Source organism: Ambystoma mexicanum, chromosome 12, assembly GCF_040938575.1.
Source record: "Ambystoma mexicanum isolate Mex_15411 chromosome 12, UKY_AmexF1_1, whole genome shotgun sequence".
In the NCBI taxonomy this organism is placed as follows: Eukaryota; Metazoa; Chordata; class Amphibia; order Caudata; family Ambystomatidae; genus Ambystoma; species Ambystoma mexicanum.
Window position 1 is genome coordinate 1,175,546,061 of NC_090936.1, and position 16,868 is coordinate 1,175,562,928.

The 16,868-nt window shown below is 51.1% G+C and overlaps 1 protein-coding gene across 1 annotated transcript in view; it reads right to left on the reverse strand.

Annotated features, from left to right (window-relative positions):
- NTN4 (netrin 4) overlaps positions 1 to 16,868 on the reverse strand; it is a 626,566-nt gene that overhangs the window by 44,414 nt on the left and 565,284 nt on the right. Inside the window, exons 7-8 of the mRNA XM_069629824.1 lie at positions 11,178 to 11,293; positions 7,872 to 7,940 (exon numbers count right to left, since the gene is read on the reverse strand). Of these exons, the coding sequence (XP_069485925.1) occupies positions 7,872 to 7,940; positions 11,178 to 11,293 (185 nt within the window). The remainder of the gene's footprint in view (positions 1 to 7,871; positions 7,941 to 11,177; positions 11,294 to 16,868) is intronic.

The window sequence follows — 16,868 nt, forward strand, 5'->3', positions numbered from 1 at the left end:
TAGCCCTGATGCTTCCCATGACCCCCTCCCCTGGACGCCAGAGCCGAGTCATCGCCACAGCCGAGTCCTCCTTTCATCCTTTCCAGTAGCCTGGACACTTCCCATTTCACCCTCCCCTGGACGCTGGTGCTGAGTCCTCCTTTCATCTCTGACGCTTCCTATGTCCCCCTCCCCAGGACGCTGGCACTGAGTCCTCCTTTCATCCCTTCCAGTAGCCCTGATGCTTCCCATGTCCCCCTCCCCTGGATGCCGGTGCTGAGTCCTCCTTTCATCCCTTCCAGTAGCCCTGACGCTTCCCATTTCCGTCTCCCCTGGACACTGACGCTGAGTCCTCCTTTCATCTCTTGATGCTTCCCATGTCCCCCTCCCCTGGATGTTGGTGCTGAGTCCTCCTTTCATCCCTTCCAGTAGCCCTGATGCTTCCCATGTCCCCCTCCCCTGGACGCCGGTGCTGAGTCCTCCTTTCATCCCTTCCAGTAGCCCTGGCGCTTCTCAAGTCACCCTCCCCTGGACGCCAGCGCAGAGTCCTCCTTTCATCCCTCCAGTAGCCCTGACGGTTCCTATGTCCCCCTCCCCTGGACGCCGGTGCTGAGTCCTCCTTTCATCCCTTCCAGTAGCCCTGATGCTTCCCATGTCCCCCTCCCCTGGACGCCGGCGCTGAGTCACCTTTCATCCCTTCCAGTAGCCCTGACGCTTCCCATTTCCCCCTCCCCTGGGCGGTGGCGCTGAGTCCTCCTTTCCTCTCTGATGCTTCCCATGTCCCCCTCCCCTGGATGCTGGTGCTGAGTCCTCCTTTCATCCCTTCCAGTAGCCCCGCGCTGAGTACTCCTTTCATCCCTTCCAGTAGCCCTGACACTTCCCATGTCCCCCTCCCCTGGACGCCGGTGCTGAATCCTCCTTTCTTCCCTTCCAGTAGCCCTGGTGCTTCCCATGTCCCCCTCCCTGGACGCCGGCACTGAGTCCTCCTTTCATCCCTTCAGTAGCCCTGACGCTCCCCATGTCCCCCTCCCCTGGACTCTGGCGATGAGTCCTCCTTTCATCCCTTCCAGTGGCCCTGACGCTTCCCATGTCCCCCTGCCCTGGTCCCCTGCGCTGAGTCCTCCTTTCATCCCTTCCAGTAGCCCTGACGGTTCCATGTCCCCCTCCCCTGGACGCCGGGGCTGAGTCCTGCTTTCATCCCTTCCAGTAGCCCTGGCGCTTCCCATGTCCCCCTCCCTGGACGCCGGCACTCAGTCCTCCTTTCATCCCTTCCAGTAGCCCAGACGCTTCCCATGTCCCCCTCCCCTGGATGCCAGCGCTGAGTCACCTTTCATCCCTTCCAGTAGCCCTGACGCTTCCCATTTCCCCCTCCCCTAGGCGGTGCTGCGGAGTCCTCCTTTCATCTCTGATGCTTCCCATGTCCCCCTCCCCTGGATGCTGGCGCTGAGTCCTCCTTTCATCCCTTCCAGTGGCCCTGACGCTTCCCATGTCCGCCTCCCTGGACGCCGGCACTGAGTCCTCCTTTCATCCCTCCAGTAGCCCTGACGCTTCCCATGCCCCCCTCCCCTGGACGCCGGCGCGGAGTCCTCCTTTCATTCCTTCCAGTAGCCCTGGCGCTTCCCACCCCCCCCCCTCCCCTGGACACCGGGACTGAGTCCTCCTTTCATCCCTTCCAGTGGCCCTGACAATTCCCATGTCCGCCTCCCTGGACGCCGGCACTGAGTCCTCCTTTCATCCCTCCAGTAGCCCTGACGCTCCCCATGTGCCCCTCCCCTTGACGCCGGCGCGGAGTCCTCCTTTCATCCCTCCAGTAGCCCTGACGCTCCCCATGTGCCCCTCCCCTTGACGCCGGCGCGGAGTCCTCCTTTCATCCCTTCCAGTAGCCCTGATGCTTCCCATGTCCCCCTCCACAGGCAGCGACGAGAGGCTTGGAGGCCGCCGGCTTCAGATAAGATTTATGGAGCTGTTTCCCGCTTTTATTCCTTATCGGCTGCGAGATTAAACCCCGGCCCATAATGTTTCCACCTGCTGGGCTGCAGCGGGGCGATATATCACGACCCCGCCCGCCTCCACGGGTCACTTGGCGCCCCGTTGGGAGATGACTTATGGCTCTAAATATGCCCTCGCCCCACCCCGCCCTTCATGCGGACGGGACGCTGCGGAAAACAACTTTGGAAAAAGCCAAGCGAGATTGGAACCAGAGCTCGGGTCTGAGCTACTTACTGTGCACTAGTAGGAGCCGTTTATTTTATGTTTTTAAAGGTTTTGTTGGTGTATTATCTGCGTATATATAAACATAGGGACAGAAACATACATGGATGGGTGATATAATATGTTAGGTTATTTATAACGCACTTAATACCCAGAGGTTTCTAAGCGCAGACCCGGGGATCCAACCTGTGTTGCTCCGCGTCGTCTTGCTTCCAAGGCGAGCACGTTGCCCCTAAGCTATCCTCCCGAGACTGGATTAAAGACACTTGGGGAACTAATTATAGCAGTGATCTTCAAACTTTTTTGGCTTGCCCCCCACTCCCCTGAGCAAAATGTGGGAAGGCCGTGCCCCCCTGAGCAAAATGTGGGCAGGCCGTGCCCCCTAAAAATGCCAAATGGACAGTAAATCCAAATGGCTATGAACAATCGTGCACAGTCACTCCACCTTACTCCTAGGCTCCCCCACCTGCACCCATCACAGTCTCTGGGCTCCCTCATCCCACCCCTAGCCCAGTCCCTGTGCTGTCCCAACCCCACCACAGACCCTGGCCTCTCCCCAACCGGCTCCAACCAAAATCTCTGGGCTCTCCCCACTCTGCCCCCACCACTATCCCATGGCTCTGCCATCCTGCTCCCACCATAGGTCCCTGGTCCCCCTCCACCCCGCCCTCCCCACACTGTCCCAGGGTTGGTGTTTTTTTTTAAGTGGGGGGGGCATACATATTTCCCCCAGATTTGCTATAGAGACCGAACGCAGCGAGGGAGCCCGAACCAATCAAGAGGGGTTGGGGAAGGGGGGGTTTCCTTCCGGGATTTTTTTTTAAATAATGGGTTAAATTGTTACATTTGAGAGCATACTTTAAAAAAAAAAAGGCTAACAGGTTGCAATTAGTGCTGGGGGTACGGGGGAAGTCATGGTATTTTTTACTGGACATCTATGGTAGATGTCCAGTAAAAAGAGACCTTCCCCCTCCCCTGGGCTCCACAGGACCTCAGAAGGAGAGTTTATTTTTCCAGGTGGGTAGGGTATTGTGCAATAAAGGCATATTAAACCCCCCCCCCCCCAACCCTACTCGCCAAAATCTGCTCCACGGACACACATTCACACAGCAAGCGCTCTATCATTCACACGAGCACCCACCACCATACACTCACTCATAACACACGCATTCACACAGCAAGCGCTCTATCATTCACACAAGCACCCACCACATACACTCACTCATAACACACGCATTCCTACACATAAATACAACATAAATGATCATAAACTTAGCTTCTGCCCCGATCCTGCTATTTCCTCCCCGGCGCCCCAGCTCCTGCATCATGAACAGGAATCGGGGAGTAAGCGCTTCCTGGTTCCATGCACACCCCACAGTTTGAATACCTCTGAATTATAGGGAGGACATGTGATCTAGTGGCTAAATTGCTGACTTTGTATTCAGTTTCCCTGGATTCTAATAGAAAACCTAATCCCAGCTTCTCCACTTCACTACCTTGCGTGATCCTGGGCACGCACATTCATATTCTTCCATCTCCTTTGCCATACTTTTAAAAATTAGGAGGAGCATTTGGAAACAACTAAATGACAGTTCGAAGCGCTATAAAAAAGAAGTGGAAATGCTGGCACTATTCTTTCACCCAAATGAATGTATGAGGAGTAAGCATGTTCCAGCTCGTGGTACACCAAAGCTGTGTTCTTGGGCATTTTCAAAACTCATACACAGTTAGCATTTGATGAAAGGTGTACGTGGGTGTATTAGCCTGTGACCCTCTGCCTGACTCTTCATTGCTAGGAAAGGTCTGAAAGCCAAATGTCTTGGGGTTTTCCTGTAAAGCACAATGGGCCTCATTCCGAGATTGGAGGTAGTCATGGTGCTATTTGCGCCATGACTGCCTCCAATAACGGTACCGGCACCGGTCTCATTCAATGGGGATTTACCGGTGTAGTCCGACCTTTGCGGGACCAGTAAGTCCCCATTGAAAAAGCCATTCCCCATTCCCATTTGGCACCCCCGTAGGGCTCAATGGGAATGGGGAAGTAGCTAATAATGGTACCGCAAATTGCAGTACCGTTATTAGCTCTGAAGTCCCTTAACGGGTCCCGCCCATAACGCCTGGTCAGATGTCAGATGTCTGAAAAGAGACATTTAGCAGGCATTCTCAAAATCTGCCTCCTTAATACCTTGGGATAACCAGCAATCAGATTTCAGTTGTTTATAGACCATGCTTCATAGATGCGCCCAAGGATGGGCCTCAGTGTAAAGGGCAGATGAGCAAATCATCAAATGTGGTACCCATTCTATGCAAAAACCGGTACCATTAATCTCAAAAGGGCCTGCACATAACTGCAAATTCAGCACATATAAAAACTTTACAAATGTAATCAATAGACAAACCTTAAGATCATAAAACAAGTTAATAGCAGTTACTAATATGCTAAAACACATTCCATCACGTTTATTTCCTTTGACATTTAGGCAATCATGCATATGTACCACCTGAGTTATTTTAGGCCTTAAAGAAATAAGGCAACCGTTAGACAAAATTCTACGGACAACACAGATGTCCGTTTGGCGAGCAGCTCACCGGCGGGCGGGTCTTCTGCTCATAATAAGTATAACAGAGCAGGACGGCATTGCACAAACTATCTGTCTTTCAAAGCTAGGACTAGCGTTTTGGCTCTAATATCTCTAAAAATTGGGCAGAAAAGCATGAAATGCAGAGTATCCTCACTGGCCTCACAACCGAACAGGCACCGTTTCCCCTCTTGGTGCCCCGACCAGTGAGACAACGTAGATCTTATAAGGAGGCAATGCAATCCAGCTCGAGTCAACGTAGATCTTGTAGGGAGGCAATTCAATCGAGCTCGAGTCAACGTAGCTCTTATAGGGAGGCAATTCAATCCAGCTCAAGTCAGCGTAGATCTTATAGGGAGGCAACTCAATCGAGCTCGAGTCGACGTAGATCTTATAGGGAGGCAATTCAATCGAGCTCAAGTCAACGTAGATCTTATAGGGAGGCAATTCAATCGAGCTCGAGTCAACGTAGCTCTTATAGGGAGGCAATTCAATCCAGCTAGAGTCAACGTAGATCTTCCAGCTCCAGCTCGAGCCGAGAGCTTTCTTTCTGCAGGATCATTTGCCCACAATAAATAATTCTGAATGGTATCAGACGAAATAATGTGACACATAATAAAACACAGCAAAAACAAAGAGGTGATGGCTGGAAGGTTTAGAATTAATCTTAACCACTGGCAATGCTCTGAGCAACCCTCCAGACCACCGTTCTTCGCCTGCCAAGCCATTACAGAAGGGAAAGACCATATGCAAATCAGGCTTGGCCCCACCCCAAAAGGGGCAGTCCAGCCCGAACTGCTAGGCCACATCCCTTCTGCACGAGACCACAAGCATCCCCAAACATGTTTCGCCCTTGTTGGGGCTCATCAGTGAGGAGTAGCTTGGGTCTCTAGGCCCAGCAGGCACGGGACCCACGTCTGGGCATACCCGTCCCACTCGGGGTGACATAGCAAAAACAAAGAGGTGATGGCTGGAAGGTTTAGAATTAATCTTAACCACTGGCAATGCTCTGGGCAACCCTCCAGACCACCGTTCTTCGCCTGCCAAGCCATTACAGAAGGGAAAGACCATATGCAAATCAGGCTTGGCCCCACCCCAAAAGGGGCAGTCCAGCCCGAACTGCTAGGCCACATCCCTTCTGCACGAGACCACAAGCATCCCCAAACATGTTTCGCCCTTGTTGGGGCTCATCAGTGAGGAGTAGCTTGGGTCTCTAGGCCCAGCAGGCACGGGACCCACGTCTGGGCATACCCGTCCAACTCGGGGTGACATAGCAAAAACAAAGAGGTGATGGCTGGAAGGTTTAGAATTAATCTTAACCACTGGCAATGCTCTGGGCAACCCTCCAGACCACCGTTCTTCGCCTGCCAAGCCATTACAGAAGGGAAAGACCATATGCAAATCAGGCTTGGCCCCACCCCAAAAGGGGCAGTCCAGCCCGAACTGCTAGGCCACATCCCTTCTGCACGAGACCACAAGCATCCCCAAACATGTTTCGCCCTTGTTGGGGCTCATCAGTGAGGAGTAGCTTGGGTCTCTAGGCCCAGCAGGCACGGGACCCACGTCTGGGCATACCCGTCCCACTCGGGGTGACATAGCAAAAACAAAGAGGTGATGGCTGGAAGGTTTAGAATTAATCTTAACCACTGGCAATGCTCTGGGCAACCCTCCAGACCACCGTTCTTCGCCTGCCAAGCCATTACAGAAGGGAAAGACCATATGCAAATCAGGCTTGGCCCCACCCCAAAAGGGGCAGTCCAGCCCGAACTGCTAGGCCACATCCCTTCTGCACGAGACCAGAAGGGATGTGACCTAGCAGTTCGGGCTGGACTGCCCCTTTTGGGGTAGGACCATGCCTGATTTGCATATGGTTTTTTCCCCTTCTGTAATGGCTTGGCAGACTGAAAAACGATGGTCTGGAGGGTTGCCCAGAGCTTTGCCCGTGGTTATGATTTATTCAAAACCTTCCAGCCATCTCCTTTTCGTTTTACATAATAAAACACAACATCAATAAATACATCAGAATAAGCTGTGGATCTTGGAGAAGGATGGTCAAGGATGAAGACAGAATGAGCTTCAGCAGAAAGGTCATGGGGCGACTACTGCGCCCCGAGATAGTCCTGCTCATCAGTGGGCGCCTTATAAATCACAAAGATGTACTGTAAGCCCCCGGCCATGTTTACACTTTCGCTAGGCTCTGGCGAGACCTTAGGTTGGAATGCTTCCAACTTTCCAATTGATTTTAATCTTGTTGTTTATGAATAAAGCATTTCATAGACAATTACGCAGCTGGTCAATCATATATTGTTGTATTGATTAATTGATTACTGTAATACGCTATTCATGCAATCCCGGTCTCCGCAGGGCTTTGGCCTTTCACACAACCCTGCTAATTTGAGGGTATATGAGGAAACAGAGTCCCCTTACTATTTTTAGAGAGGGGTCTCTGCCCCCCTTGGTCAAGTCAAGGGAAGAGGGGACAGTGTCCACTTTAAATGTGAGAATGTCAACCCGAGCAGGGTCTGATGCTGGGGTGAACAACTTGTTTTCGTCCCATTTCATTTGACGTTGGGCAGCCAAACCCCCCACAGTGCCCATTATTCCCTGCTCAATTTTTATCTGAATTCAAGGACACAAAGAACTAATAAGCTTTCTATTCCAGTCTAAAGACGATGGGCCTAATTACGTGTGTGGCGGTAACCCGCTGGTGCTACTGGCAGTTTGCCGCCGAACTCGGAACACTGTTTCCGCTGCCTGATATCACGGTGCCACTGGGACATACAAGTCCCGACGGCTCGGGATATCAGGCGGCGGAAAGTTTAAGTCCCATTAATGGGGACATGAAAATACTGGCACTGTTGCTAACAGTGCTTCTGTGACAACTCCACATACTGGGACCGTAGCGCCTGGCAGCTCAGACCTGTCGGGTGCAATGGCCCAGGAAGACAGAGTTGGTGTGTGGCGGGCCGGAAAGGGTGCCAGTATAATGCGACCGGCACCCTTATTTCTGGACCGCCACACTCGGAATGAGGCCTGATGTCTTGTCATGGTACACAATTGATGCTATCTTAATGGCAGAAAGAATTAGCATGCATTGCTCACCGAAGGAGTACTTCATGGCGCAGAATACTTTGGGATTTCCTAGCACCTGTTCCTTGCATTCGCATTTACCTAGGATGGAAAAAAAAGATCTTTGAATACAAACATCCCACAGAACTTCATCTACAAGGACACCCCATAGGCACACAGTGTTGGTCCACAATGGTCGGCAACTGAGGGCGCCCAACATTTTTTTTAAACTATGTCTCTCAGGATCCCTCACGATTGACTATGCTGGCTAGAGCTGATGGGAGTTATAGTCCAAAACATCTGGAGAACCAAAGGTTGTAGACCCATGCTCTAAATTATTGATGAACCACAAAAAACACAGGAACGGAATACTAACTGCGGAAGGACCTTAAATGAAGAAACATGCATTGGCAAAGCCATCTGGTACAGGCTGCAGCCATCTGGTTGGGGAAGCGGTGCAGCCAGGAGAAACATGGCATGCGTGTGCATGTGGTGGACACAGCAAAAGCACTGAGCATGTACTACCTAGTGTCAATGTCACCAGTGGGAGAGATGTGTTTTCTATATTTTTAAAAGAAAGCTACAGACTGGTAGTATAGGTATTTTAGTGTTATTTGCGGGAAACGTTTAAGTATGAATATTTGTAGCGGTATGAAAATGATTTGTACATGCATGGAAACACATTGTGATTGATCATGTGAACGAGAAATAGGAAATATTTTAAAATACACTTTAGTAGAGTGAATATTCAGAATTATGGTAAACCCTGGTCAGTTGGGCAGATCGGGATGTTGCCCACTGAAGGGGAATGATAATGGTGTGTTATTTATTTAACGCACATATTTACATACATATGTCATCCCAACTGAAGTTGGTATTCATTTATCGACCTCGGAAGTGTGGAAAGCTGAGTTGGCCTTGCCGAGGTTTGAACCTGCGACCTGCAGATCAAACATAGGGCCTCATCAGGAGTTGGGCGGTAGCCCTTAAATGTAGCGGTAACGCTATTACCGTGACATTGAAGGGCTGGCCCAATCACGAGTTGGGTAGAATGTTTGGAGTCTGACTTCCAGCTTTCTGCTGGAGGTAAAAATCTCCACATTATACCCGTTTTTAGTGCCATTAGCACGGCGCTAATTCCGCCAATCGACCCAATGGGGAATGGGAACTTACTGCTGCACCGCTACTCGTGATCCAGCGGTAATAGTGTCATTCTGAGTAGTGGTAATGCTATTTGGTTTGGCGGTATCCACGCAGTTTTACCTCTGAGATAGCGCCAAGGCCCTAATGAGGCCCACAGATTGCAGCAGCGAGCGTTCAACCAGCTGAGCTAACTTACCGGCTTTTTGGGATTGACACAAGTTCCTCCTCTGCTGGGATGGGCGGCAGTACGGGCATTAGGCCGTGTGGCTGCGACAGTAGTTTCTGTAGGAGTATGGCATTGCTTTATTGCCTTGCTGCACGCTACCGCCACCTGGCAGACACAAGTTGGCATGGTGCACTTTGTGAGCAGCATGGCAAGGGCCTCCAGAAGCACAGTCTGGTCACCAATAGCACCTGCTGCTGCCTCCTGTTGACACTACAAAAGCTAACATAGCGTGTTTCTATGGGCAATAGGCCTCACTGACGTTTGAGGTCTTAGTGCCATTTATTTATTTTATTTTAGTACATTTATTACTCGCCCAGACCCTGAGGTATCACGGCGAGGTAATGCCATGCCAGAGGAGAGATAACCATCTGCATATCAGTCTGGCCCAGCCCATAAACACAGCCCGTCCCAAAATGGCAGGCAAATCACTCTCAGCAAGAGACCCACCAGTAACCTCACACACGTGTTCCTGACTAATTGGGCATCACCATCTGAGGCGCGGCGGCAGTGCAGCGCCTCGAGGCACACAGAACAAGGGGTCCACATCTGTAGTACCCCACTGACTTCGGGTGAAACCCCAAGTGATTCAAAGTGAATCAACAATGTGAGATGCCCTCGGCTGGGAACAAACCAAAGCTACACTCGCGGGGCCCACTTGCCACCCCCGGCTGCATGCTTTCAAGTCTTTGCCCCACATTCCCAAATGTTTCATCTTGCATTTTCATGGTTTTTAAATTCAGAGCAGCAGCAAAATGCGGGGAGAGACTCCCACCCACATCAGCCCGTAAACCTACACCCACCCCTAAAAACATTTGGCCTCATTACAAGTTTGGCTGTGAGGTTAAACACTGATGGCAATTCCATTACAGACCCTTTTCTTGGCTGTTACAGAACTACCGCTGTTTTTCTTATTGCCGTTGTTCGCGCATCACTGAATTTAAATCTGCCCTGAAACTGGCATCGTGGGGGCGTTAAATCCGCCACTGTGAGGTCACATTTCTGAGGAATTACCGCCGTGGAATTACCTCTCGTGGTATTTCTACTGAAATCCCTATGGACTCCTACGACCCCAAAAATGGGGATTAAAACAGCCCTACAACCACCTGTAATCCCACGATACACCCATAGGACCAAGTGGCAGTAATGGTAAATGAGTTTGGGGGTAATTTGGCAGGTCTACTGCCAAATTACCACCAAACCCATTATCCCCTTTCCCAAATGTACTGCCTGTACCTTTCTTTAAATATATATTATATTCTGGATGAATTTCATGGCGATGAATAATTCGGCTCTGAAACATGTGTGCAGTGAATATTCCAGCAGGGAAATCACTGGGTACCCCGAGGCCAGAATATGACACTGTCAGCGGTGGGGGTTACCTTTGTCATGGAGAGAGTCACCATGCAAATATGATAAGCCGGCTCTGAGGTTATCGATGGCCACCATCGGCACCGGCCACTATGTGCCGGTGGTGGCCTGCATCATTATGGTGCTTTGTTTTATTAGTGAGGTTTCTAGGCGCTGTCAGTGGATGTGTTTATGGGTGAGGCACAAGGTCACGAAGGCGTTTGGAGAGTTTACAGTTTTGCAGACAGCCAATAAAACACCTTCATGGTGGTTGTGGGGAGGGTGGGGAGCGGGGGTTGATGACATGCCGTGGATTATTCCAACCAATAGTCTTGCTGCATTATTCTGTACAAGTCGATGGGAGATTTTGAATGGCGCCAGACAGGGCACCCCATGTTGGCAAAGTGATACCCAGTCAGATCAGGTTAATTTGCTCCCACCCTCCCCACGAGGATGTCACGCGTCCCCTGCTTTTAGTAGCCACACACATTATTTCACTGGCCTAACAGAGTCCATCCTTCTCCAGCCCTTGCCATGAACCCACGCCCCAGGCTGCAGCCATTTCGCACATCGGCGTGCAAGGCACCCACCTGACCTCTGCGCCCAGAAACCCCATCTCTCACCTGAGTGCCGGAGCGCCGAGAACCCCTGCTCGTCCTCCCAGTCCCAGGCCGCCTCGCTCTCGTTCAGCACGGGCCGGAAGTCGGGAATTTCGCGGTGCCAGTCGGTGTCTGCGTTTCTGCAAAGAAGAGAGAGTGTTAAGGACACGGGCCGGCAGCAACAGGAAGCGCAGGGGAGTAACAGGAAGCGGACGGGAGTAACAGGAAGCGCACGGGAGTAACAGGAAGCGCACCTGAGTAACAGGAAGCGGCCGGGAGTAACAGGAAGCGCACGGGAGTAACAGGAAGCGCACCTGAGTAACAGGAAGCGGCCGGGAGTAACAGGAAGCACACGGGAGTAACACGGGAGTAACAGGAAGCGCACGGGAGTAACACAGAGCGCACGGGAGTAACAGAGAGCGCACAGGAGTAACAGGAAGCGCACGGGAGTAACAGGAAGCGCACGGGAGTAACAGGAAGCGCACAGGAGTAACAGAAAGCGCACCTGAGTAACAGGAAGCGCGGGAGTAACAGGAAGCGGACGGGAGTTACAGGAAGCACACAGGAGTAACAGAGAGCGCATGGGAGTAACAGAAAGCGCACGGGAGTAACAGAAAGCGCACAGGAGTAACAGAGAGCGCACGGGAGTAACAGGAAGCACACGGGAGTAACAGGAAGCACACGGGAGTATCAGAGAGCGCACGGGAGTAACAGGAAGCGCACGGGAACAGGAAGCGCACGGGAGTAACAGAAAGCGCACAGGAGTAACAGGAAGCACACGGGAGTAACAGGAAGCGCACAGGAGTAACAGGAAGCACACGGGAGTAACAGAGAGCGCACGGGAGTAACAGAAAGCGCACGGGAGTACCAGAAAGCGCACGGGAGTAACAGGAAGCGCACAGGAGTAACAGGAAGCGCACGGGAGTAACAGAAAGCGCACGGGAGTAACAGAGAGCACACAGGAGTAACAGGAAGCGCACGGGAGTAACAGGAAGCGCACGGGAGTAACAGGAAGCGCACAGGAGTAACAGAAAGCGCACCTGAGTAACAGGAAGCGCGGGAGTAAAAGGAAGCGGACGGGAGTAACAGAGAGCGCACGGGAGTAACAGAGAGCGCACAGGAGTAACAGGAAGCGCACGGGAGTAACAGGAAGCGCACGGGAGTAACAGGAAGCGCACAGGAGTAACAGAAAGCGCACCTGAGTAACAGGAAGCGCGGGAGTAACAGGAAGCGGACGGGAGTTACAGGAAGCACACAGGAGTAACAGAGAGCGCATGGGAGTAACAGAAAGTGCACGGGAGTAACAGAAAGCGCACAGGAGTAACAGAGAGCGCACGGGAGTAACAGGAAGCACACGGGAGTAACAGGAAGCACACGGGAGTATCAGAGAGCGCACGGGAGTAACAGGAAGCGCACGGGAACAGGAAGCGCACGGGAGTAACAGAAAGCGCACAGGAGTAACAGGAAGCACACGGGAGTAACAGGAAGCGCACGGGAGTAACAGGAAGCACACGGGAGTAACAGAGAGCGCACGGGAGTAACAGAAAGCGCACGGGAGTACCAGAAAGCGCACGGGAGTAACAGGAAGCGCACCTGAGTAACAGGAAGCGGACGGGAGTAACAGGAAGCGCACGGGAGTAACAGGAAGCGCACCTGAGTAACAGGAAGCGGCCGGGAGTAACAGGAAGCACACGGGAGTAACACGGGAGTAACAGGAAGCGCACGGGAGTAACAGAGAGCGCACGGGAGTAACAGAGAGCGCACAGGAGTAACAGGAAGCGCACGGGAGTAACAGGAAGCGCACGGGAGTAACAGGAAGCGCACAGGAGTAACAGAAAGCGCACCTGAGTAACAGGAAGCGCGGGAGTAACAGGAAGCGGACGGGAGTTACAGGAAGCACACAGGAGTAACAGAGAGCGCATGGGAGTAACAGAAAGCGCACGGGAGTAACAGAAAGCGCACAGGAGTAACAGAGAGCGCACGGGAGTAACAGGAAGCACACGGGAGTAACAGGAAGCACACGGGAGTATCAGAGAGCGCACGGGAGTAACAGGAAGCGCACGGGAACAGGAAGCGCACGGGAGTAACAGAAAGCGCACAGGAGTAACAGGAAGCACACGGGAGTAACAGGAAGCGCACGGGAGTAACAGGAAGCGCACGGGAGTAACAGAGAGCGCACGGGAGTAACAGAAAGCGCACGGGAGTACCAGGAAGCGCACGGGAGTAACAGGAAGCGCACAGGAGTAACAGGAAGCGCACGGGAGTAACAGAAAGCGCACGGGAGTAACAGGAAGCGCACAGGAGTAACAGGAAGCGCACCTGAGTAACAGGAAGCGCACGGGAGTAACAGGAAGCGCATGGGAGTAACAGAAAGCGCACCTGAGTAACAGGAAGCGGACGGGAGTAACAGGAAGCACACGGGAGTAACACGGGAGTAACAGGAAGCGCACGGGAGTAACAGGAAGCACACCTGAGTAACAGGAAGCGCACAGGAGTAACAGGAAGCGCACGGGAGTAACAGGAAGCGCACGGGAGTAACAGAAAGCGCACCTGAGTAACAGGAAGCGGACGGGAGTAACAGGAAGCACACGGGAGTAACACGGGAGTAACAGGAAGCGCACGGGAGTAACAGGAAGCGCACGGGAGTAACAGAGAGCGCACGGGAGTAACAGAGAGCGCACAGGAGTAACAGAGAGCGCACAGGAGTAACAGGGAGTAACAGAGAGCGCACGGGAGTAACAGAGAGCGCACGGGAGTAACAGGGAGTAACAGAGAGCGCACAGGAGTAACAGGAAGCGCACGGGAGTAACAGAAAGCGCACGGGAGTAACAGGAAGCGCACGGGAGTAACAGAGAGCGCACGGGAGTAACAGAGAGCGCGGGAGTAACAGAGAGCGCACGGGAGTAACAGAAAGCGCACGGGAGTAACAGGAAGCGCACGGGAATAACAAGAAGCGCACGGGAGTAACAGAGAGCGCACGGGAGTAACAGGAAGCGCACGGGAGTAACAGAAAGCGCACCTGAGTAACAGGAAGCGGACGGGAGTAACAGGAAGCACATGGGAGTAACACGGGAGTAACAGGAAGCGCACAGAGGTAACAGAAAGCGCACGGGAGTAACAGAGAGCGCACGGGAGTAACAGAAATCGCACGGGTGTAACAGAAAGCGCACGGGAGTAACAGAAAGCGCACGGGAGTAACAGAGAGCGCACGGGAGTAACAGGAAGCGCACGGGAGTAACAGGAAGCACACGGGAGTAACAGGAAGCACACGGGAGTAACAGAGAGCGCACAGGAGTAACAGGAAGCGCACGGGAGTAACAGAAAGCGCACGGGAGTAACAGGAAGCGCACGGGAGTAACAGAGCGCACGGGAGTGACAGAGAGCGCACGGGAGTGACAGAGAGCGCACGGGAGTAACAGGAAGCGCACGGGAGTAACAGGAAGCACACGGGAGTAACAGAGAGCGCACGGGAGTAACAGAAAGCGCACGGGAGTAACAGGAAGCGCACAGGAGTAACAGGAAGCGCACGGGAGTAACAGAAAGCGCACGGGAGTAACAGGAAGCACAGGGGGGGGGCGGGGACAACAAGCTCCCATGGGCAGGTGTGTCATCAACTTCAAGGTTTCATCCAATCACCAGACAGCAAGGGCCAAGGGACTCTTCTGCCTGTAGCATGCGGTCTAAAAAGTCACCATTTTCACTCTCATAGTGGGCCCTAGTGCTAAGAATCCCAACTCATGGCGCTTTAGTACACAGGCACTTTGTATTGACTGCCCAATTGCTGGATTTTGGAAAAGTCTTTATTACAGTTAAAGTCTTCATGCTACGAAATATAAAAAAAAATGTGCAATGCACGTATTGAGGAAAACGGAGTGAAGAGTGTTTAAAATGTGCACAGAAGAATAAATGGGATGTGAGCTGCAACACCAATATCATCCAGGTACACAGATACCCCAAATGTCCTACCCACTCCAGGGTGAACCTCGCTCCACTGTCTGGGATAAGACAACATATCATAATCACGAAAGGAGGTAAGAATCTAGAAAGTATAACGATTTCTAGGGTGGCCCACAGCTTCTCCCAACTCCTGGTCCAAAGAAAAATGGAACCGGAAGTCGTAATCGAAAAATACAAACATGATTTTATTTCACAGAAACACACCTCTATAGACACCATAACCAGATCGTCATGGGAGTGGGTGTCTCATTGTGTCTTAATGTTATGTTTATAGTATAGTATTGTGTAGATTACATGTTCATGTACGTGTTTGGTCCGGATTATGTATTAGTATAACGTTGTTTAGGTGTCTTGAATAGATTTTAGATTTGTATTTTTCTATGAAATAAAATCATATTTGTATTTTTAGATTACGACTCCCGGTTCTGTTTTTCTTTGGAGCAGGAAGAGTTGGGAGTAGTTGTGGGTCACCCTAGAAATCGTTATACTTTGTAGAACGTGTGAGTTGTGATGCCAAGTCTAAGTTTTTTGAAAAATAGTAAAGCAGTAAAACGCAGGGCTGGCCTTGCCGACATTCCAAATGGTCAAAAACCAGCCGGGTTTTCAAAATGGCCAATAATTATGCAAATAACCTCCAGTGAAATCCATTTTAATCTAATTATTGCCGATTTGGAGTTTACACGTTCTGCGGCGAAATCGTTCCCCCAGAAAAATAGCTCTTTCCCCCCGTAAAATGGTTTTATATGCGGACGACCTGGTGCTGCGCGACCAAAAAACTGCCATTGGCCTCTAGCGCCAACTTGGCGCACTAGCGCAGTACAGGACAGATAATAGGCTGGAAACCAACATCAAAAAAATCCAAAAGTGATGATCCTAAAACCAGCTGGGGGAAAAAGTTAGGGGGCTTTAAATGGGTATTGTTAGATGAAGTCGTGGGCAGAGTCGCGGATTTGATATATTTAGGTGTTACCATTTATAAAGTTCCACTCTTTAAATCTTAGGAAAAAGTTAAGAAACTTGATTTCACAGACAAAAAGAATTGACCATCAATACGGGAAATTTACTGCAAGTCTCTTATTGCAATTTCATCAATCAAAGGTTGTACCAGTTATTACTCATGGGTAGGGATGTAACGGTATAACGGTATACCGTTAAAGATACCGTGAACCACTTAATTGAACAATAATAACCGTCACATTGTTTATACCGTTATACCGTTTATACCGTTAAGTGTGCTTTTCAATCTGATTTGGAAAAGCTGCAGTAAGCAAGTGCTGCGCAGTCTTGGTCTTGCACTGTTGGATGTGCCATCTGCCAAGTAGTTTCAGTTGGAGCAGTTCTTAATGCCATTCCATAAACCACACGTGCCTGACACAAAATCAATATGTTTGCAATAGGAAGAATAGATACAGTGTAAAGAAGGAAAAGGGTTTACTTTGGGTTGTCGGCTTTGGGGTTTATATATTTATAATGGATAATGTTCTCTAAACATATGACAATGGGGGATTTCCCTGGTTCTATCATTGAATTTACATACAATAAGTCACACTGCGAAATTCACTAATCTCTGTGGGTATTCCCTGCTGCCATACCAAAGGGTAACATGTCTGTGATTACTTAACACCTTTTGGCCCGAGCCTAAATTACCACTTAAGAAAAGCAATTCAATTTGCTTTGCCAGTCACCACAGGGCTCCACCCCCCTCCTCCTCTCCACACGTGTGTTTGGTGGAAGCAAGGCGTGGCATTTTAGTGGAAA